Raw genomic sequence first — 23780 nt, forward strand, 5'->3', positions numbered from 1 at the left:
CTTGGGCAAAGATTTCCGGATGGAGTTCCCACTCCCCCGGATGCAATGTCTGACGACTCAGAAAATCCGCTTCCCAATTTTCCACTCCTGGGATGTGGATAGCAGACAGGTGGCAGGAGTGAGACTCCGCCCATAGAATGATTTTGGTCACTTCTTCCATCGCTAGGGAACTCCTTGTTCCCCCCTGATGGTTGATGTACGCAACAGTTGTCATGTTGTCTGATTGAAACCGTATGAACTTGGCCCTCGCTAGCTGAGGCCAAGCCTTGAGAGCATTGAATATCGCTCTCAGTTCCAGAATATTTATCGGTAGAAGAGATTCTTCCCGAGACCAAAGACCCTGAGCTTTCAGGGATCCCCAGACCGCGCCCCAGCCCATCAGACTGGCGTCGGTCGTGACAATGACCCACTCTGGTCTGCGGAATGTCATCCCTTGTGACAGGTTGTCCAGGGACAGCCACCAACGGAGTGAGTCTCTGGTCCTCTGATTTACTTGTATCTTCGGAGACAAGTCTGTATAGTCCCCATTCCACTGACTGAGCATGCACAGTTGTAATGGTCTTAGATGAATGCGCGCAAAAGGAACTATGTCCATTGCCGCTACCATCAACCCGATCACTTCCATGCACTGAGCTATGGAAGGAAGAGGAACGGAATGAAGTATCCGACACGAGTCTAGAAGTTTTGTTTTTCTGGCCTCTGTTAGAAAAATCCTCATTTCTAAGGAGTCTATAATTGTTCCCAAGAAGGGAACCCTTGTTGACGGGGATAGAGAACTCTTTTCCACGTTCACTTTCCATCCGTGAGATCTGAGAAAGGCCAGGACGATGTCCGTGAGCCTTTGCTTGAGGAAGGGACGACGCTTGAATCAAAATGTCGTCCAAGTAAGGTACTACAGCAATGCCCCTTGGTCTTAGCACAGCTAGAAGGGACCCTAGTACCTTTGTGAAAATCCTTGGAGCAGTGGCTAATCCGAAAGGAAGCGCCACGAACTGGTAATGCTTGTCCAGGAATGCGAACCTTAGGAACCGATGATGTTCCTTGTGGATAGGAATATGTAGATACGCATCCTTTAAATCCACCGTGGTCATGAATTGACCTTCCTGGATGGAAGGAAGAATAGTTCGAATGGTTTCCATCTTGAACGATGGAACCTTGAGAAACTTGTTTAAGATCTTGAGATCTAAGATTGGTCTGAACGTTCCCTCTTTTTTGGGAACTATGAACAGATTGGAGTAGAACCCCATCCCTTGTTCTCTTAATGGAACAGGATGAATCACTCCCATTTTTAACAGGTCTTCTACACAATGTAAGAATGCCTGTCTTTTTATGTGGTCTGAAGACAACTGAGACCTGTGGAACCTCCCCCTTGGGGGAAGTCCCTTGAATTCCAGAAGATAACCTTGGGAGACTATTTCTAGCGCCCAAGGATCCAGAACATCTCTTGCCCAAGCCTGAGCGAAGAGAGAGAGTCTGCCCCCCACCAGATCCGGTCCCGGATCGGGGGCCAACATTTCATGCAGTCTTGGTAGCAGTGGCAGGTTTCTTGGCCTGCTTTCCTTTGTTCCAGCCTTGCATTGGTCTCCAAGCTGGCTTGGCTTGAGAAGTATTACCCTCTTGCTTAGAGGACGTAGCACCTTGGGCTGGTCCGTTTCTACGAAAGGGACGAAAATTAGGTTTATTTTTTGCCTTGAAAGGCCGATCCTGAGGAAGGGCGTGGCCCTTACCCCCAGTGATATCAGAGATAATCTCTTTCAAGTCAGGGCCAAACAGCGTTTTCCCCTTGAAAGGAATGTTAAGTAGCTTGTTCTTGGAAGACGCATCAGCCGACCAAGATTTCAACCAAAGCGCTCTGCGCGCCACAATAGCAAACCCAGAATTCTTAGCCGCTAACCTAGCCAATTGCAAAGTGGCGTCGAGGGTGAAAGAATTAGCCAATTTGAGAGCATTGATTCTGTCCATAATCTCCTCATAAGGAGGAGAATCACTATCGACCGCCTTTATCAGCTCATCGAACCAGAAACATGCGGCTGTAGCGACAGGGACAATGCATGAAATTGGTTGTAGAAGGTAACCCTGCTGAACAAACATCTTTTTAAGCAAACCTTCTAATTTTTTATCCATAGGATCTTTGAAAGCACAACTATCCTCTATGGGTATAGTGGTGCGTTTGTTTAAAGTGGAAACCGCTCCCTCGACCTTGGGGACTGTCTGCCATAAGTCCTTTCTGGGGTCGACCATAGGAAACAATTTTTTAAATATGGGGGGAGGGACGAAAGGAATACCTGGCCTCTCCCATTCTTTATTAACAATGTCCGCCACCCGCTTGGGTATAGGAAAAGCTTCTGGGAGCCCCGGCACCTCTAGGAACTTGTCCATTTTACATAGTTTCTCTGGGATGACCAACTTGTCACAATCATCCAGAGTGGATAATACCTCCTTAAGCAGAATGCGGAGATGTTCCAACTTAAATTTAAATGCAATCACATCAGGTTCAGCCTGTTGAGAAATGTTCCCTGAATCAGTAATTTCTCCCTCAGACAAAACCTCCCTGGCCCCATCAGACTGGGTTAGGGGCCCTTCAGAGATATTAATATCAGCGTCGTCATGCTCTTCAGTATCTAAAACAGAGCAGCCGCGCTTACGCTGACAAGTGTTTAACTTGGCTAAAATGTTTTTGACAGAATTATCCATTACAGCCGTTAATTGTTGCATAGTAAGGAGTATTGGCGCGCTAGATGTACTAGGGGCCTCCTGAGTGGGCAAGACTCGTGTAGACGAAGGAGGGAATGATGCAGTACCATGCTTACTCCCCTCACTTGAGGAATCATCTTGGGCATCATTGTCATTATCACATAAATCACATTTATTTAAATGAATAGGAATTCTGGCTTCCCCACATTCAGAACACAGTCTATCTGGTAGTTCAGACATGTTAAACAGGCATAAACTTGATAACAAAGTACAAAAACGTTTTAAAATAAAACCGTTACTGTCACTTTAAATTTTAAACTGAACACACTTTATTACTGCAATTGCGAAAAAACATGAAGGAATTGTTCAAAATTTATCAAATTTTCACCACAGTGTCTTAAAGCCTTAAAAGTATTGCACACCAAATTTGGAAGCTTTAACCCTTAAAATAACGGAACCGGAGCCGTTTTAAACTTTAACCCCTTTACAGTCCCTGGTATCTGCTTTGCTGAGACCCAACCAAGCCCAAAGGGGAATACGATACCAAATGACGCCTTCAGAAAGTCTTTTCTAAGTATCAGAGCTCCTCTCACATGCGACTGCATGCCATGCCTCTCAAAAACAAGTGCGCCACACCGGCGCGAAAATGAGGCTCTGCTTATGCTTTGGGAAAGCCCCTAAGGAATAAGGTGTCTAATACAGTGCCTGCCGATATTATTATATCAAAATACCCAGATAAAATGATTCCTCAAGGCTAAATATGTGTTAATAATGAATCGATTTAGCCCAGAAAAAGTCTACAGTCTTAATAAGCCCTTGTGAAGCCCTTATTTACGATCGTAATAAACATGGCTTACCGGATCCCATAGGGAAAATGACAGCTTCCAGCATTACATCGTCTTGTTAGAATGTGTCATACCTCAAGCAGCAAGAGACTGCACACTGTTCCCCCAACTGAAGTTAATTGCTCTCAACAGTCCTGTGTGGAACAGCCATGGATTTTAGTTACGGTTGCTAAAATCATTTTCCTCATACAAACAGAAATCTTCATCTCTTTTCTGTTTCTGAGTAAATAGTACATACCAGCACTATTTCAAAATAACAAACTCTTGATTGAATAATAAAAACTACAGTTAAACACTAAAAAACTCTAAGCCATCTCCGTGGAGATGTTGCCTGTACAACGGCAAAGAGAATGACTGGGGTAGGCGGAGCCTAGGAGGGATCATGTGACCAGCTTTGCTGGGCTCTTTGCCATTTCCTGTTGGGGAAGAGAATATCCCACAAGTAAGGATGACGCCGTGGACCGGACACACCTATGTTGGAGAAATTACTACTAATTAAACCTTATTTAAATAGGTCCTATTTATTATATATTTTATTCAGTGTATTTTGCCAAACTGCAAATATTCTTTGCTTAAATACACTTGTCTTTTGCCAAATTTAGGTTATACCTTTGTAGCTTTTCTTTATAAAAAAAAAAATGATTCTTCATCACTGGTATAAGAGGTCACTAACCTACCACTAACTGGCTTGTGCCACCATACAAAGCCTTTCCGGTGTTATCTCTGCTAAAGCTCTACTTGTAGCACCTATTGGTCTAAAGCTAGCATCACAGTTCATGCTAAGTAAGGGATCTAGACCCGAGTGGTCTCGTGCCCTGATAGGTGTGTATATATATATAAAGGGAGAACAAAGGAGGGGGGGGGGGTTACCTTGTCTCCTGCACCAACCCAGTCATTAACCCGTCTATGTGCTTGCCAGCATGTACTGGATTTTTGCCGAAACCTTCCATCTTCTGTTGGCGTTGTACTCTGCTCTGGTGCCACAAACTTAAAGAACAAGAAGTGAAATCATGAAGGAAAACATAATGGTATCATTGTAAGTGTTAAAACAGAGAATAAGGTTTGAACACATTAAATACTTTAACAATGAGTTAAATGTATAAGGAGGTACAGGAGATTTTGATATAACATGAACCACAGAACATTTAAGCAAGCATAAAGCTAACTTTAATCAGTAAATACATTCATGGACGTACACATTCATATGGGACAGTTTTGGCCAAGCCATGTTCTTAAAAATATAAACACACACTATGCACAACTGGTAATATATATATATTTAAATCATATTAGCCCAAATAATGTTGAGCCTCTCGGTTACGTCTGTTACTGCAGTTTCAGGTGATCAGGGTGAAATAATAAAAAAATTAAAAAAAGGCTGTCACAGTGAGTTCACTGTATTAAATTGAATTATATATTTTAGATTAAAACTCCAAATTATTTAGTGCCCCATTCAGAAAACATTGCAAGACAACCAGATATGAATGTCTTTTTATTAAAGGAATCCATAAAATGTTTATAAAGACTAAAAGGTTATTTCTACAATGCTATTTTTGGCTTTAAATATTGAATATAATAGATTATACATACATGAAATATTGGTGCTCTGACAAAATGCAGACGGACATTTCGCCGACAGCATTCTGTCTGACAGACAGAATGCCGAAGCATGTTCCGAGTTCAGCCAAGGGAACCTAACCATGGGTCCCAGCCCGCACGTCTTGCAATTCTATGTCTGGGAAATAATCTATCGATCTCGTGGCTGGACTATTATCAGTCGGCGGAAATATTTATAGTGATGGTAAATCCTAGCGTTTAACACTAGGATTTACCAGTGCTATAAATAAAAGGGGACCTTCAGTCATGTAATATAAAAAAAAAACTTCATGCTGAAAGTTCCTTTATTTGCAGCGAGTTTATGCAGAGCAGTTCAGGCTGCCTATGGCAAAACACCATTTCCTCAATGAGATGGGGTTTTCACCTCTTAGCCCTTGACATTTTGCCAGATGGCTAACAACCTATTGGCTAAGAGGTGGAAATGTCGGCTCATTGAAAAAAAATTGTGTTTTGCTGAGGGCAGCAAGAGGCACTCAGCTCAGCATAAACTCGCTGCAAATAGGAACTTTCAGCATGAAGTTTAATACTTTAGGACTTAAAGTCCTCTTTATTTATAGCACTGGTAAATACTAGCATTTCACAAATACTAGAATTAACCATCACTTTAACCAGCTCCAAAAATGTTATAAGGCTTCCAAAATATTCAAGCTGACTCTAGGTATATATGTACAGCATTATGTAGACACTAGAGAGAATCTATCTGCAATGAACTAGTGTTTTAGTGGGCTCCACTTATTAAGCAGCAGAATCTCGTTTGGAGCTACTGAGGTGCAGGTTTGCTTTCACACAAAAATATATTTTAAGCAAAGTTTATCATGATTGCAGGACAGAGAACCTGCCTGTAAATCTCCACTGCAAAGCTGCATCGCGTGGTGAATTTTAACTTACACAAGAGCTCTTTTATGCACTGCTGCTCTCAGGCAGGAGATGTCAATCACTCAGAGCCCCAGGATGATTGATTCCATCACGTCTGAAGTGGTGATGAGGGAAAGAAAGCAGTTCCTCCTGCTTAAAATTTGTGGGTGCAGGCTCACTCATGCAAGAATAAACATAGCATATGTAGTTATTTTAGTATAAATAAAGTTACTTACAAAAAAAAAGGGTCATGTGAATACCAGGAAATACTGCTCCATATAGGAAACAATGGATTTTGAAGGTGTCTAAGCCGTATGATTTCAGAAGTACAAAAAAATCCTTTAATTTAAGGGTGTGATCCATTAGAAAAAAGTAAATGCATTAAATGATTTCCAGACTGATCACTTTTATAGCCAAATATGGACAAAGGTAATCAGTGGAGTCGCCCAGGGATCAGTACTAGGCCCTATTCTTTTTAATATTTTTTATAAATGACTTGGAGCAAGGATTAAATAGCAACATCTCTATTTTTGCAGATGATACTAAATTAAGTAAGGTCATTAGGTCATCACAGGATGAACTTTCGTTACAAAGGGACCTGCAAAAATTAGTATGGGCAGGTAAATGGAAAATGAGATTTAATACGGGAAAATGCAAGGTTCTACATTTTGGAAGTAAAAATAAGCAGACATTATTTAAATGGGACAATACTTAGCCAAACACAGGAGAAAAGGGATTTGGGAGTAGTAATAGATAACAAGCTAAAGATGGGTGCACAATGCAGGACAGCAGCTACAAAGGATAATAAGATACTAGCATGTATTAAAAGAGGCACTGACTCAAGGGAGGAAAGCATAATTCTGTCACTATATAAAGCCCTGGTAAGACCTCACGAGAGGTGACATGATTACTTTATATAAATATATTCAAGGACCATATACAGAGATGGCAGAAGCTCCATTTATTTCAAGAAAATTGTTTGTGACCAGAGGTCACAATTTACAGTTGGAGGAAAGGAGATTTCATCTCCTGCAACGGAAACGTTTTTTCAATGTAAGAGCAATAAATATTGTGGAACTCATTACCAAAGGAGGTAGTGAATGCCAATACCCTAGATACATTTAAAAATTGTTTGGATACATTTCTGTCTATAAACTAAATTTGTGGATATGATTGCTAGTATTAAATGGGTCACCTTTTAGTGGGATTATTTAAGCTTAAAAGGGACAGTCTAGTCCAAAATAAAAGTTCATGATTCAGATAGAGAATGTAATTTTAAACCATTTTCCATTTTACTTTTATCACCAATTTTGTTTTGTTCTCTTGGTATTCTTAGTTGAAAGCTTAACCTAGGAGGTTCATATGCTAATTTCTTAGACCTTGAAGGCCGCCTCTTAAGAAAGCATTTTGACAGTTTTCTACACTAGAGGGCATTAGTTCATGTGTGCCATAGCGATAACATTGTGCTCATGCACATGAAGTTACCTGGGAGCCATCACTGATTTGCTAAAATGCAAGTCTGTCAAAAGAACTGACATAAAGGGGCAGTTTGCAGAGGCTTAGATACAAGGTAATCACACAGGTAAACAATATATAAATATAACTGTTGGTTATGCAAAATTGGGGAATGGGTAATAAAATGGATTATCTATCTTTTAAAACAATAATAATTCTGGTGTAGACTGTCCCTTTAACTGGAGCTTTTTGAATATATTTTAGATTTGTATATGTTGAACTCGATGGACTTCGGTCTTTTTACAACCCCATCTACTATGTTACTTTACCGCAAGAGAATTGAGACCAGGAAACGTTCCAAACTCTACAAAAAAAAGGTTTTTAAAATGAAAACTATATTGTAGCACTAAGTTATAGATATAGATCCATAACATAAAAACAAACGTTTTACTAACCCTTAAAAATAAAGGAAACCTTGCAACTACAAGGCATGTCTGTTGTGTTGCTATTCAACAAAATATCAGTCAAGTCAATGTTTTTAAAACAAACATCTTTTATACTGCAGTTCAATAGCCCTACTTTACCCATCAATTGCCTCGTTAGGAGGAGCCAATCTGGGCTTTGGTCCACAGACAACAAGTATATAATATAAAATGCATTGGAGCAGGGTGAATTTCAAGTTCTGAGAATTTTAAAATTGATCAATTTTTAGAGCTAAACTACATTAAAAAAAAAGAGGGCAAAAGAAATAATGAAAATATAAAGCAAAGTTGTTTCATTATATATATCTAGACATTTTATCTACAAATCTTAAAGTGTTCACTGTCCCTTTAAGCTAAGGTCGCTTGTATCAATGTGGAAATATGAACATAACTGCATTGGGTGCCCTAGAGCAGTGATTTTTAACCTTTTTTTTGCCGTGGCACACTTTTTTACATTAAAAAATCCTGTGGCACACCACCATCCCAAAATTTAAAAAAAAAAAAAAAACACACATTGTAGATATATATATATATATATATACATACATACATACACACAAACACATACTGTATGTATTGTGCTGTTATGCCATGCCTCCTACAAACTACCCCTGCACTGGGAGTAAAAAACAAGCAAAGTTTAAAAAATATGTCACTGTTGTCAGTCTGCCGTGGCACACCTGAGGATCTCTCACGGCACACTGGTTGAAAAACACTGCCCTAGAGAACTGAATGAATAAAATTAAAGGGATAGGAAACCCAATTTGTTTCTCTCATTCGGAGAATGCAATTTATAAAAAGTTTTCAATTTACTTCTATTATCAAATTTGCTTCATTCTCATGTTATTCTTTGTTGAAGAGATGTCTGGATAGGTAACGTGCACATGACATGAAATAGCGCTGCCATCTACTGCTCTTGCTAATGTATAAGATTGTTGCAAAACTGCTGCAGATAGGAGCACACTCCTGAACTTAACTTCATGATTTTCAACAAAGGATAACATGAAAACAAAAACTTTAATAGAAGCAAGTTAGAAAGTTTTTCAAAATTGTACGTTCTATCTGAATCATGTAAGAAAAAATAGTGGGTTTTATGTCCCTTTAATGAGGAAACAAAGGACATGGAATATCCACATTTTCTATTACAGCATGATTTAATAAAGATTTTATTCTGTCCATTCAGTTGAGGCTCTACATTATACACTGCTGACAATGGTGCAGACAGATGGGTTGCTGAAGCGATACTTTAGTAAGAAATGGTATATTTTTGCTGTAATGAAGCAAATACCTGAATGGATAAGGGCAGCACCAGAACTAGGTGATTCACAAATACAAAGCTAATCACCGAAACTGGTATCCCCTTTGTGAGCCTGAATCCTGTTTAAAATGGTTTCTCTCAAAGTTATTCTTTCTTGAAAATTATTATCCTTCCTAACTGGTAAACTTGGTGAGAGCAATTAAATTCACACCTGCTTATCTATGTATATATTTTTACATCAGTCTATGGGAACTAAGATCATTAAAAAGGAATATTGTACAGTAAAGTAGGGAAGAGCTGTTTGAGAAGGGTCAGGGAGGGATCAGGGTGTGGGATGTGTCAGGTGGGAGGCTGATCTCTACACTAAAGCTAAAACCCCTTCACTGCTGGGCATAATACAAGTGTGGTGTGCAGCTGCATTTAGCGGTCTTCTAATTACCAAAAAGCAATGTCAAAAGCCATATATGTGCTATTTCTGAACAAAGGGGATCCCAGAGAAGTATTTACAATTTGTGCCATGATTGCACAAGCTGTTTGTAAATTTCAGTGAGAAACCTAAAATTGTGAAAAAATTAACATTTAACATTTTTTAATTTGATCGCATTTGGCGGTGAAATGGTGGCATGAAATATACCAAAATGGGCCTAGATTAATACTTTGGGGGGGGGGGGGGTGTATTTTTATTTTTTTGATAGGTAAATGTAAAAAAAGGCTCTATTTTCTGTTTAAATGTAGTGATGACAAACATGCTCTGGTCTTTTGGGGAAGTTTTTGTCTAAAATGTGTACCCAGTGATCCATTTTACCTGTTTGAGTATATGCAAGTTCAACAACACTACTACTTACTTTCAAATAAGGAGATTTTATTTAGACAAATTTATTTTTTTCCTATTTGACGGCCACTATATTGTGACAGCCATCAGTCAATCACAGACTAGGATATGTATACTATGAACTTGTGCACAAGGTCAGTAGGAGCTGGTGCCTCAGGCAAACTGTTTATATAAAAAGACTGTTCAAAAGCTGATAATGGAAGTAAATTTAAAAAAAGGCTTAAAATGGCATGGTCTAGCTGAATGACAAAAGTTTAATTTTTACTTTAGTGTCTCTTAATTGCTTACAAAATAGCTCCTTTACTTCATTATTTGAAATACCTGTATTTTCCTGCTGCAACCACAACGTACACTGAAAACTCAAATACTGGTTATAAAAACTAAATACATCAAAACCTCACAGTAGGAGGGGGGTCATTCAGGACATTTGAAAGAGTGTTCCTGAAGCTGTGTGGAATACAACAAACTTCAGTACCTGGTCTAAGTTCATTGTCAATTTAAAATAGTTGTCTATATTAAGATTTCTGACCATTAGGCATAGGCGAAAATGTGTTATACTCCACTTGCTTAATAATAAAAGGGACAGTCTAGTCAAAAATAAACTTTCCTGATTCAGATAAGGCATGTAATTTTTTTTTAAAAATTCCAATGTACTTTTATCATAAATTTTGCTTTATTCGCTTAGTATTCTTAGTTGAAAGCTAAACCTCTGAGGCTCATATGCCAAAGTCTTCGTCCTTGAAGGCCGTATAGATAACATTGTGCTCACGCATGTGGAGTTACCTAGGAGTCAGCACTGATTGGCTACAGTGCAAGTCAGTCAAAATAAATTAAATAAGGGGGAAGTATGCAGAAGCTTAGATACAAGGTAATTACAGACGTAAAAATTATATTAATATAACTGTATTGGTTATGCAAAACCGGGGAATGGCTAATAAAGGGATTAGCTATCTTTTTAAACAAACATTCTGGAATAGACTGTCCCTTTAACAGATCATTGACACTGATAAATCCGGCACCAAAAAGAACCAAATACCACTGCTCACAGCCATATTCGTTATTCAGCATTTGGTTTAGGAAACAAATGTTTGCCCAGGACTACTGGCCAATATACCAACCTAATATGAAACATTAGTTTATTGCTACCAGCAGTCCAACATCCAGTAACAAAGCTTGTTATAGAATGTGAAACTCAGTGGTGAACAATTGCTGTGACTTCCTTGTCATCTCATTGTGAATTACCAAATAAGTATGTCTGTTATTCCATACCAGATAGCATTACTATTAGATATTGCTAAAAAACAGAATTTATGTTTACCTGATAAATTACTTTCTCCAACGGTGTGTCCGGTCCACGGCGTCATCCTTACTTGTGGGATATTCTCTTCCCCAACAGGAAATGGCAAAGAGCCCAGCAAAGCTGGTCACATGATCCCTCCCAGGCTCCGCCTACCCCAGTCATTCGACCGACGTTAAGGAGGAATATTAGCATAGGAGAAACCATATGGTACCGTGGTGACTGTAGTTAAAGAAAATAAATTATCAGACCTGATTAAAAAAAACCAGGGCGGGCCGTGGACCGGACACACCGTTGGAGAAAGTAATTTATCAGGTAAACATAAATTCTGTTTTCTCCAACATAGGTGTGTCCGGTCCACGGCGTCATCCTTACTTGTGGGAACCAATACCAAAGCTTTAGGACACGGATGAAGGGAGGGAGCAAATCAGGTCACCTAAAAGGAAGGCACCACGGCTTGCAAAACCTTTCTCCCAAAAATAGCCTCAGAAGAAGCAAAAGTATCTTCGGAGACAAGTCTGTATAGTCCCCATTCCACTGACTGAGCATGCACAGTTGTAATGGTCTTAGATGAATGCGTGCAAAAGGAACTATGTCCATTGCCGCTACCATCAACCCGATCACTTCCATGCACTGAGCTATGGAAGGAAGAGGAACGGAATGAAGTATCCGACAAGAGTCTAGAAGCTTTGTTTTTCTGGCCTCTGTCAGAAATATCCTCATTTCTAAGGAGTCTATTATTGTTCCCAAGAAGGGAACCCTTGTTGACGGAGATAGAGAACTCTTTTCCAGGTTCACTTTCCATCCGTGAGATCTGAGAAAGGCCAGGACTATGTCCGTGTGAGCCTTTGCTTGAGTAAGGGACGACGCTTGAATTAGAATGTCGTCCAAGTAAGGTACTACAGCAATGCCCCTTGGTCTTAGCACAGCTAGAAGGGACCCTAGTACCTTTGTGAAAATCCTTGGAGCAGTGGCTAATCCGAAAGGAAGCGCCACGAACTGGTAATGCTTGTCCAGGAATGCGAACCTTAGGAACCGATGATGTTCCTTGTGGATAGGAATATGTAGATACGCATCCTTTAAATCCACCGTGGTCATGAATTGACCTTCCTGGATGGAAGGAAGAATAGTTCGAATGGTTTCCATCTTGAACGATGGAACCTTGAGAAACTTGTTTAGGATCTTGAGATCTAAGATTGGTCTGAACGTTCCCTCTTTTTTGGGAACTATGAACAGATTGGAGTAGAACCCCATCCCTTGTTCTCTTAATGGAACAGGATGAATCACTCCCATTTTTAACAGGTCTTCTACACAATGTAAGAATGCCTGTCTTTTTATGTGGTCTGAAGACAACTGAGACCTGTGGAACCTCCCCCTTGGGGGAAGCCCCTTGAATTCCAGAAGATAACCTTGGGAGACTATTTCTAGTGCCCAAGGATCCAGAACATCTCTTGCCCAAGCCTGAGCGAAGAGAGAGAGTCTGCCCCCCACCAGATCCGGTCCCGGATCGGGGGCCAACATTTCATGCTGTCTTGGTAGCAGTGGCAGGTTTCTTGGCCTGTTTTCCCTTGTTCCAGCCTTGCATTGGTCTCCAAGCTGGCTTGGCTTGAGAAGTATTACCCTCTTGCTTAGAGGACGTAGCACTTTGGGCTGGTCCGTTTCTACGAAAGGGACGAAAATTAGGTTTATTTTTTGTCTTGAAAGGCCGATCCTGAGGAAGGGCGTGGCCCTTACCCCCAGTGATATCAGAGATAATCTCTTTCAAGTCAGGGCCAAACAGCGTTTTCCCCTTGAAAGGAATGTTAAGTAGCTTGTTCTTGGAAGACGCATCAGCCGACCAAGATTTCAACCAAAGCGCTCTGCGCGCCACAATAGCAAACCCAGAATTCTTAGCCGCTAATCTAGCCAATTGCAAAGTGGCGTCTAGGGTAAAAGAATTAGCCAATTTGAGAGCATTGATTCTGTCCATAATCTCCTCATAAGGAGGAGAATCACTATCGACCGCCTTTATCAGCTCATCGAACCAGAAACATGCGGCTGTAGCGACAGGGACAACGCATGAAATTGGTTGTAGAAGGTAACCCTGCTGAACAAACATCTTTTTAAGCAAACCTTCTAATTTTTTATCCATAGGATCTTTGAAAGCACAACTATCCTCTATGGGTATAGTGGTGCGTTTGTTTAAAGTGGAAACCGCTCCCTCGACCTTGGGGACTGTCTGCCATAAGTCCTTTCTGGGGTCGACCATAGGAAACAATTTTTTAAATATGGGGGGAGGGACGAAAGGAATACCGGGCCTTTCCCATTCTTTATTAACAATGTCCGCCACCCGCTTGGGTATAGGAAAAGCTTCTGGGAGCCCCGGCACCTCTAGGAACTTGTCCATTTTACATAGTTTCTCTGGGATGACCAACTTGTCACAATCATCCAGAGTGGATAATACCTCCTTAAGCAGAATGCGGAGATGTTCCAACTTAAATTTAAATGTAATCACATCAGGTTCAGCTTGTTGAGAAATGTTCCCTGAATCAGTAATTTCTCCCTCAGACAAAACCTCCCTGGCCCCATCAGACTGGGTTAGGGGCCCTTCAGAAACATTATTATTAGCGTCGTCATGCTCTTCAGTATCTAAAACAGAGCAGTCGCGCTTACGCTGATAAGTGTTCATTTTGGCTAAAATGTTTTTGACAGAATTGTCCATTACAGCCGTTAATTGTTGCATAGTAAGGAGTATTGGCGCGCTAGATGTACTAGGGGCCTCCTGAGTGGGCAAGACTCGTGTAGACGAAGGAGGGAATGATGCAGTACCATGCTTACTCCCCTCACTTGAGGAATCATCTTGGGCATCATTGTCATTGTCACATAAATCACATTTATTTAAATGAATAGGAATTCTGGCTTCCCCACATTCAGAACACAGTCTATCTGGTAGTTCAGACATGTTAAACAGGCATAAACTTGATAACAAAGTACAAAAAACGTTTTAAAATAAAACCGTTACTGTCACTTTAAATTTTAAACTGAACACACTTTATTACTGCAATTGCGAAAAAACATGAAGGAATTGTTCAAAATTCACCAAATTTTCACCACAGTGTCTTAAAGCCTTAAAAGTATTGCACACCAAATTTGGAAGCTTTAACCCTTAAAATAACGGAACCGGAGCCGTTTTTAACTTTAACCCCTTTACAGTCCCTGGTATCTGCTTTGCTGAGACCCAACCAAGCCCAAAGGGGAATACGATACCAAATGACGCCTTCAGAAAGTCTTTTCTAAGTATCAGAGCTCCTCTCACATGCGACTGCATGCCATGCCTCTCAAAAACAAGTGCGCAACACCGGCGCGAAAATGAGACTCTGCCTATGCTTTGGGAAAGCCCCTAAAGAATAAGGTGTCTTAAACAGTGCCTGCCGATATTATTATATCAAAATACCCAAATAAAATGATTCCTCAAGGCTAAATATGTGTTAATAATGAATCGATTTAGCCCAGAAAAAGTCTACAATCTTAATAAGCCCATGTGAAGCCCTTATTTACAATCGTAATAAACATGGCTTACCGGATCCCATAGGGAAAATGACAGCTTCCAGCATTACATCGTCTTGTTAGAATGTGTCATACCTCAAGCAGCAAGAGACTGCACACTGTTCCCCCAACTGAAGTTAATTGCTCTCAACAGTCCTGTGTGGAACAGCCATGGATTTTAGTGACGGTTGCTAAAATCATTTTCCTCATACAAACAGAAATCTTCATCTCTTTTCTGTTTCTGAGTAAATAGTACATACCAGCACTATTTCAAAATAACAAACTCTTGATTGAATAATAAAAACTACAGTTAAACACTAAAAAACTCTAAGCCATCTCCGTGGAGATGTTGCCTGTACAACGGCAAAGAGAATGACTGGGGTAGGCGGAGCCTGGGAGGGATCATGTGACCAGCTTTGCTGGGCTCTTTGCCATTTCCTGTTGGGGAAGAGAATATCCCACAAGTAAGGATGACGCCGTGGACCGGACACACCTATGTTGGAGAAACATAATTTATGCTTACCTGATAAATTTATTTCTCTTGTAGTGTATCCAGTCCACGGATCATCCATTACTTGTGGGATATTCTCCTTCCCAACAGGAAGTTGCAAGAGGATCACCCACAGCAGAGCTGCTATATAGCTCCTCCCCTCACTGCCATATCCAGTCATTCGACCGAAACAAGCCGAGAAAGGAGAAACCATAGGGTGCAGTGGTGACTGTAGTTTAAAATTTAGACCTGCCTGAAAAGGACAGGGCGGGCCGTGGACTGGATACACTACAAGAGAAATAAATTTATCAGGTAAGCATAAATTATATTTTCTCTTGTTAAGTGTATCCAGTCCACGGATCATCCATTACTTGTGGGATACCAATACCAAAGCTAAAGTACACGGATGATGGGAGGGGCAAGGCAGGAACTTAAACGGTAGGAACCACTGCCTGTAGAAACTCTCTCCCAAAAACAGCCTCCGAAGAAGCAAAAGTATCAAATTTGGAAAAAGTATGAAGCGAAGACCATGTTGCAGCCTTGCAAATCTGTTCAACAGAGGCCTCATTTTTAAAGGCCCAGGTGGAAGCCACAGCTCTAGTAGAATGAGCTGTAATTCTTTCAGGAGGCTGCTGTCCAGCAGTCTCATAGGCTAAACGGATTATACTCCGAAGCCAAAGAGAAAGATGTTGCCGAGGCCTTCTGACCTCTCCTCTGTCCAGAGTAAACAACAAACAGGTTAGATGTTTGGCGAAAATCTTTAGTAGCCTGTAAGTAAAACTTCAAGGCACGGACTACGTCTAGATTATGCAAAAGACGTTCCTTCTTTGAAGAAGGATTAGGACATAATGATGGAACAACAATCTCTTGATTGATATTCTTGTTAGAAACCACCTTAGGTAAAAACCCAGGTTTTGTACGCAGAACAACTTTATCTGAATGAAAGATCAGATAAGGAGAAACACAATGTAAGGCAGATAACTCCGAGACTCTTCGAGCCGAGGAAATAGCCATCAGAAAAAGAACTTTCCATGAAAGAAGTTTGATATCAATAGAATGAAGGGGTTCAAACGGAACCCCTTGAAGAACTTAAAGAACCAAGTTTAAGCTCCATGGAGGAGCAACAGGTTTAAACACAGGCTTAATTCTAACTAAAGTTTGACAAAATGCCTGAACGTCTGGAACTTCTGCCAGACGCTTGTGTAAAAGAATAGACAGAGCAGAAATCTGTCCCTTTAAAGAACTAGCTGATAATCCTTTGTCCAAACCCTCTTGGAGGAAGGACAATATCCTAGGAATCCTAACCCTACTCCATGAGTAATTCTTGTATTCACACCAATGAAGATATTTACGCCATATCTTGTGGTAAATTTTCCTGGTGACAGGCTTTCGTGCCTGTATTAAGGTATCAATTACTGACTCTGAGAAGCCACGCTTTGATAGGATCAAGCGCTCAATCTCCATGCAGTCAGTCTCAGAGAAAGTATATTAGGATGATTGAAAGGACCTTGTATTAGAAGGTCTTGTCTTAGAGGCAGAGTCCATGGTGGAAAGGATGACATGTCCACTAGGTCTGCATACCAGGTCCTGCGTGGTCACGCAGGCGCTATCAATATCACCAATGCTCTTTCCTGTTTGATTTTGGCAATCAGACGAAGGAGCAAAGGAAACGGTGGAAACACATAAGCCAGGTTGAAGAACCAAGGCGCTGCTAGAGCATCTATCAGTGCCACTTCTGGGTCCTTGGACCTGGATCCGTAACAAGGAAGCTTGGCGTTCTGGCAAGACGCCATGAGATCCAATTCTGGTTTGCCCCAACGGAGAACCAGTTGAGCAAACACCTCCGGATGGAGTTCCCATTCCCCCGGATGAAAAGTCTGACGACTTAGAAAACCCGCCTCCCAGTTCTCTACACCTGGGATATGGATCGCTGACAGGTGGCAAGAGTGAGTCTCTGCCCAGCGAATTATCTTGGAGACTTCTGACATCGCTAGGGAACTCCTGGTTCCCCCTTGATGGTTGATGTAAGCCACAGTCGTGATGTTGTCCGACTGAAATCCGATGAACCTCAGTGTTGCTAGCTGAGGCCAAGCCAGAAGAGCATTGAATATTGCTCTTAACTCCAGAATATTTATTGGGAGGAGTTTCTCCTCCGGAGTCCATGAACCCTGAGCCTTCAGGGAGTTCCAGACTGCACCCCAACCTAGAAGGCTGGCATCTGTTGTTACAATTGTCCAATCTGGTCTGCGAAAGGTCATACCCTGAGCATGCATAATTGCAGCGGTCTGAGATGCAGGCGCGCGAATGGCACTATGTCCATCGCCGCTACCATTAAGCCGATTACTTCCATGCACTGAGCCACCGTGGGGCGCGGAATGGCAAGCATTTAGAAGTTTTGATAACCTGGACTCCGTCAGCTAAATTTTCATTTCTACAGAATCTATCAGAGTCCCTAGGAAGGAAACCCTTGTGAGAGGAGATAGAGAACTCTTTTCTTCGTTCACTTTCCACCCATGCGACCTCAGGAATGCCAGAACTATCTCTGTATGAGATTTGGCAATTTGAAAGCTTGACGCCTGTATCAGGATGTCGACCAGGTAAGGAGCCACCGCTATGCCTTGCGGTCTTAGGACCGCCAGAAGTGAGCCCAGAACCTTTGTAAAATTTTTTGGGGCTGTAGCCAACCCGAATGGAAGAGCTACAAATTGGTAATGCCTGTCTAGAAAGGCAAACCTCAGGAACTGATGATGATTCTTGTGAATCGGAATGTGAAGGTAGGCATCCTTTAAGTCCACTGTGGTCATGTATTGACCCTCTTGGATCATGGGTAAAATGGTTCGAATAGTTTCCATCTTGAATGACGGAACTCTGAGGAATTTGTTTAGGATCTTTAAATCCAAAATTGGTCTGAAGGTTCCCTCTTTTTTGGGAACCACAAACAGATTTGAATAAAACCCCTGTCCTTGTGCCGTCCGCGGAACTGGATGGATCACTCCCATTACAAGGAGATCTTGCACGCAGCTTAGGAATGCCTCTTTCTTTATCTGGTTTGCAGATAATCTTGAAAGGTGAAATCTCCCTTGTGGAGGAGAAGCTTTGAAGTCCAGAAGATATCCCTGAGATATGATCTCCAACGCCCAGGGATCCTGAACATCTCTTGCCCACGCCTGGGCGAAGAGAGAGAGTCTGCCCCCTACTAGATCCGTTGTCGGATAGGGGGCCGCTCCTTCATGCTGTCTTAGAGGCAGCAGCAGGCTTTCTGGCCTGCTTGCCCTTGTTCCAGGACTGGTTAGGTTTCCAGGCCTCTGTCCTGAGGAAGGGTATGACCCTTACCTCCAGTAATGTCAGCAATAATTTCTTTCAAACCAGGCCCGAATAAGGTCTGCCCCTTGAAAGGAATGTTGAGTAATTTAGACTTTGAAGTCACATCAGCTGACCAGGATTTGAGCCATAGCGCCTCTACGCGCCTGGATGGCGAATACGGAATTCTTAGCCGTTAGTTTAGTCAAATGAACAATGGCATCAGAAACAAATGAGTTAGCTAGCTTAAGAGTTCTAAGCTTGTCAACAATTTCAGTCAATGGAGCTGTATGGATGGCCTCTTCCAGGGCCTCAAACCAGAATGCCGCCACAGCAGTGACAGGCGCAATGCATGCAAGGGGCTGTAAAATAAAACCTTGTTGAATAAACATTTTCTTAAGGTAACCCTCTAATTTTTTATCCATTGGATCTGAAAAAGCACAACTGTCCTCAACCGGGATAGTGGTACGCTTTGCTAAAGTAGAAACCGCTCCCTCCACCTTAGGGACAGTCTTGCCATAAGTCCCGTGTAGTGGCATCTATTGGAAACATTTTTCTAAATATAGGAGGTGGGGAAAAGGGCACACTGGGCCTATCCCACTCCTTACTAATAATTTCTGTAAGCCTTTTAGGTATTGGAAAAAAAATCAGTACTCACCGGCACTGCATAGTATTTATTCAGCCTACACAATTTCTCTGGCACTGCAATTGTGTCACAGTCATTCAGAGCAGCTAATACCTCCCCAAGCAATACACGGAGGTTCTCAAGCTTAAATTTAAAATTAGAAATCTCTGAATCAGGTCTCCCCGATTCAGAGACGTCACCCACAGACTGAAGCTCTCCGTCCTCAGGTTCTGCATATTGTGACGCAGTATCAGACATGGCTCTTACAGCATCTACGCGCTCTGTATCTCGTCTAACCCCAGAGCTATCGCGCTTGCCTCTCAATTCAGGCAATCTGGATAATATCTCTGACAGGGTATTATTCATGATTGCAGCCATGTCCTGCAAAGTAATCGCTATGGGCGTCCCTGATGTACTTGGCGCCATATTAGCGTGCGTCCCTTGAGCGGGAGGCGAAGGGTCCGACACGTGGGGAGAGTTAGTCGGCATAACTTCCCCCTCGACAGACCCCTCTGGTGACAATTCTTTTATAGATAAAGACTGATCTTTACTGTTTAAGGTGAAATCAATACATTTAGTACACATTCTCCTATGGGACTCCACCATGGCTTTTAAACATAATGAACAAGTAACCTCTGTTTCAGACATGTTTGTACAGACTAGCAATGAGACTAGCAAGCTTGGAAAACACTTTAAAGCAAGTTAACAAGCAATATAAAAAACGTTACTGTGCCTTTAAGAGAAACAAATTTTGACAAAATTTGAAACAGTGAAAAAAGGCAGTTACACTAACAAAATTTTTACAGTGTATGTAACAAGTCAGCAGAGCATTGCACCCACTTGCAAATGGATGACTAACCCCTTAATAACAAAAACAGAATAAATGACTAAAAAAAAAAAAAAAAAAAAAAAAAAAAAAAAAAGTTTTTAACAGTCACAACTGCCACAGTTTTGTTACCCTCCTCAAACACGACTTTGAAGCCTTTTGAGCCCTTCAGAGATGTCCTGTATCATGCAGAGGGAAGCTGAATGTCTGTCAGTATTTTTATCTGCACAGAAAAGCACTAAAAAAAGGCCCCTCCCACTCATATTACAACAGTGGAAAGCTTCAGGAAACTGTTTCTAGGCAAAAATCAAGCCAGCCATGTGGAAAAAAAAACTAGGCCCCAATAAGTTTTGTCACCAAACGTATATAAAAACTATTAACATGCCAGCAAACGTTTTATATTACACTTTTATAAGAGTATGTATCTCTGTTAATAAGCCTGATACCAGTCGCTATTAAATCACTGCATTTAGGCTTAACTTACATTAATCCGGTATCAGCAGCATTTTTCTAGCAAGTTCCATCCCTAGAAATATGTTTACTGCACATACCTTATTGCAGGAAAACCTGCACGCCATTCCCTCTATGAAGTTACCTCACTCCTCAGAATATGTGAGAACAGCAATGGATCTTAGTTACTTCTGCTAAGATCATAGAAATCACAGGCAGATTCTTCTTCTAACACTGCCTTTGATGAAACAGTACACTCCGGTACCATTTAAAAATAAACTTTTGATTGAAGTTAAAAAACTAACTATAATACACCACTCTCCTCTTACTACGTCCATCTTTGTTGTGAGTTGCAAGAGAATGACTGGATATGGCAGTGAGGGGAGGAGCTATATAGCAGCTCTGCTGTGGGTGATCCTCTTGCAACTTCCTGTTGGGAAGGAGAATATCCCACAAGTAATGGATGATCCGTGGACTGGATACACTTAACAAGAGAAATATATGTTGTTCCTCAAGTGTAGTACTGTTCTACAATAGTAAACACATACCAATTAATTGTCCTATTACCACTGCACCTGTCTGTTTTTATATCGTGTTTATCTCTGAACAGATATGCAATACGGCAAACTGCAGCTATTTAACAACTTGATTTGATGTAGATCTGAAGGTAACTGGATGACATTTTGCAGTGCTAACAAAAATAGTCTCATATAACCCATAAAAAAGTGCACGTACTGCTAACGACTGGTCTTGTGTGGTGTGTATTTCCTCATTTTCAACTGTCCGTCGGCAGTCTGAGCAAACCCAGAGGGGAAGGTGCAATTTGGAGTTGGATTTTGGAGATGTTGAAAGTGCTATTTTGTTTGAGTTTTTTGTGCCACACTCAGAGAGTGTAATGTCCTTGCGTTCGCTTCTACAAAGAAGGCAATGCTCTCCAGTTGTGTATGGAGCCCGCTGACCCAGACCAAAAGTGAATGGAACCTAATGTAAAAAAATAAGAACAAAAATTAAACTTAATTAATCAATTTCCCATTTCTATGTTCATTGTACACAAGCAAGAGACAAAATGGAGAAACTAATAACAGGATAGGTGTTAAATATACCAGTATTGATTTTAAATGCATTCTTAAAGCATGTCATTTTAACATTCGTGAAGTTGCAAGCCTGTGTGTTCAGCCTTAACAAGATGGTTAAATAAATAATGCTCGTGAGCCACGGAGAACTGCTAGTTTGGACCAGAAACGGTCTCTAACCCAATCAACAGCAGTAGTTCCGAGACGAAGGTATGCTCTGTTCATTGGTTTAGCAGCAGTTTTAAACTATGTGCTTAACCCGTTTATGGAACACAGATTCGCAGCATCGCTAGTAATACAATTTCATGCTGTAACAAAATAGAGAATGTAACTTTATTCACGATAATGACCAATTAAGCTTTAATTGTGGACATAATATAAAAAGAAACAAAAAAATATTTCTCTATATTAAAGAAAAAGAGAAAAAAAAAAAAAAGTACCTGCAAACTTGAGAATTTTTAGAAGATTATAGCCAACTTGGGCACACAGTTTCAAAGTTTCGCCTTTCAATTGATATTGTGTCATGTAAGATCTAAAGGTATGACAAGTACAGTACATATGAAAAAGGTATGCTAGGAAATCTTAAAGGGACAACAAAACACTGATTTTGATCTAAAATGATGCTTAGTAAAACAACTTTGCAATATACTTGATTTCTTTGACCCCCTTATAATTTACATCTGAAAATAAGCAACTGGAAACGGACATGACAGTCACAAGCGTAAGGCTGCCAACCTGTCCGTAACTGGCTTCAGCAACAGCAAAACTATGAAGATTTTGCTAACCTAATGACCATAGCTAGCCTGGTCTACTTCAGCAACAAGGCAAAAGTGGGTGGAGTTAAATGGTTAAATTGTAGCAAAGAAGGTGTTAACGCATTCAAAACATTTCCAAACTCACCCATTCTGTTTATTGCCTGGAGAAAAAAAAATCACTAGGTATTCACTGTCCCTTTAATAAGAAAGAACTAGTCCATAATAATGTTTTACATTAGTTGCATTCAGGAGTGATGTGTTAAGCCTTTTCTCAGTAGGCATATGGCTATGTTAATGTAAACTGCAACAGTTCAACTCCAATGCAAGGCTTTCATTTTGCCATCGAAGGCTGAATCTGGTATTTTAAACACCACCCACAGAAATGTACGTCTGGGGTTACCAGTCTCAATCAGTAGCTCTACCGCATGGTAAAGAGACCGAATTACTGCAGGAGTCTTTCATGCAAAAAACAGTTTGAGGAACCGTTCACTGTAAAATAGTTATTCCCTAAATGTGTTCCCCATGACTTGTTACACCAGCTGCAGCGTATAAAAAGTATGAGAAAACATAATTTATGTAAGAACTTACCTGATAAATTCATTTCTTTCATATTAACAAGAGTCCATGAGCTAGTGACGTATGGGATATACATTCCTACCAGGAGGGGCAAAGTTTCCCAAACCTTAAAATGCCTATAAATACACCCCTCACCACACCCACAAATCAGTTTAACGAATAGCCAAGAAGTGGGGTGACAAGAAAAAAAGTGCGAAGCATATAAAATAAGGAATTGGAATAATTGTGCTTTATACAAAAAAATCATAACCACCACAAAAAAGGGTGGGCCTCATGGACTCTTGTTAATATGAAAGAAATGAATTTATCAGGTAAGTTCTTACATAAATTATGTTTTCTTTCATGTAATTAACAAGAGTCCATGAGCTAGTGACGTATGGGATAATGACTACCCAAGATGTGGATCTTTCCACACAAGAGTCACTAGAGAGGGAGGGATAAAATAAAGACAGCCAATTCCTGCTGAAAATAATCCACACCCAAAATAAAGTTTAACAAAAAACATAAGCAGAAGATTCAAACTGAAACCGCTGCCTGAAGAACTTTTCTACCAAAAACTGCTTCAGAAGAAGAAAATACATCAAAATGGTAGAATTTAGTAAAAGTATGCAAAGAGGACCAAGTTGCTGCTTTGCAGATCTGGTCAACCGAAGCTTCATTCCTAAACGCCCAGGAAGTAGAAACTGACCTAGTAGAATGAGCTGTAATTCTTTGAGGCGGAATTTTACCCGACTCAACATAGGCAAGATGAATTAAAAATTTCAACCAAGATGCCAAAGAAATGGCAGAAGCTTTCTGGCCTTTCCTAGAACCGGAAAAGATAAC

The 23780-nt window shown here is 40.8% G+C and overlaps 1 protein-coding gene across 1 annotated transcript in view; it reads right to left on the bottom strand.

Moving 5' to 3' along the window:
* The window catches only part of FAM193A (family with sequence similarity 193 member A), a gene marked incomplete in the record, with an annotated part of 656361 nt that overhangs the window by 534246 nt on the left and 98335 nt on the right, over positions 1–23780 (bottom strand). Inside the window, 2 exon segments of the mRNA XM_053704204.1 lie at positions 4410–4526; positions 21287–21532. Of these exon segments, the coding sequence (XP_053560179.1) occupies positions 4410–4526; positions 21287–21532 (363 nt within the window).

The sequence above is a fragment of the Bombina bombina genome, chromosome 2 (genome assembly GCF_027579735.1).
Source record: "Bombina bombina isolate aBomBom1 chromosome 2, aBomBom1.pri, whole genome shotgun sequence".
Classification (NCBI taxonomy): Eukaryota; Metazoa; Chordata; class Amphibia; order Anura; family Bombinatoridae; genus Bombina; species Bombina bombina.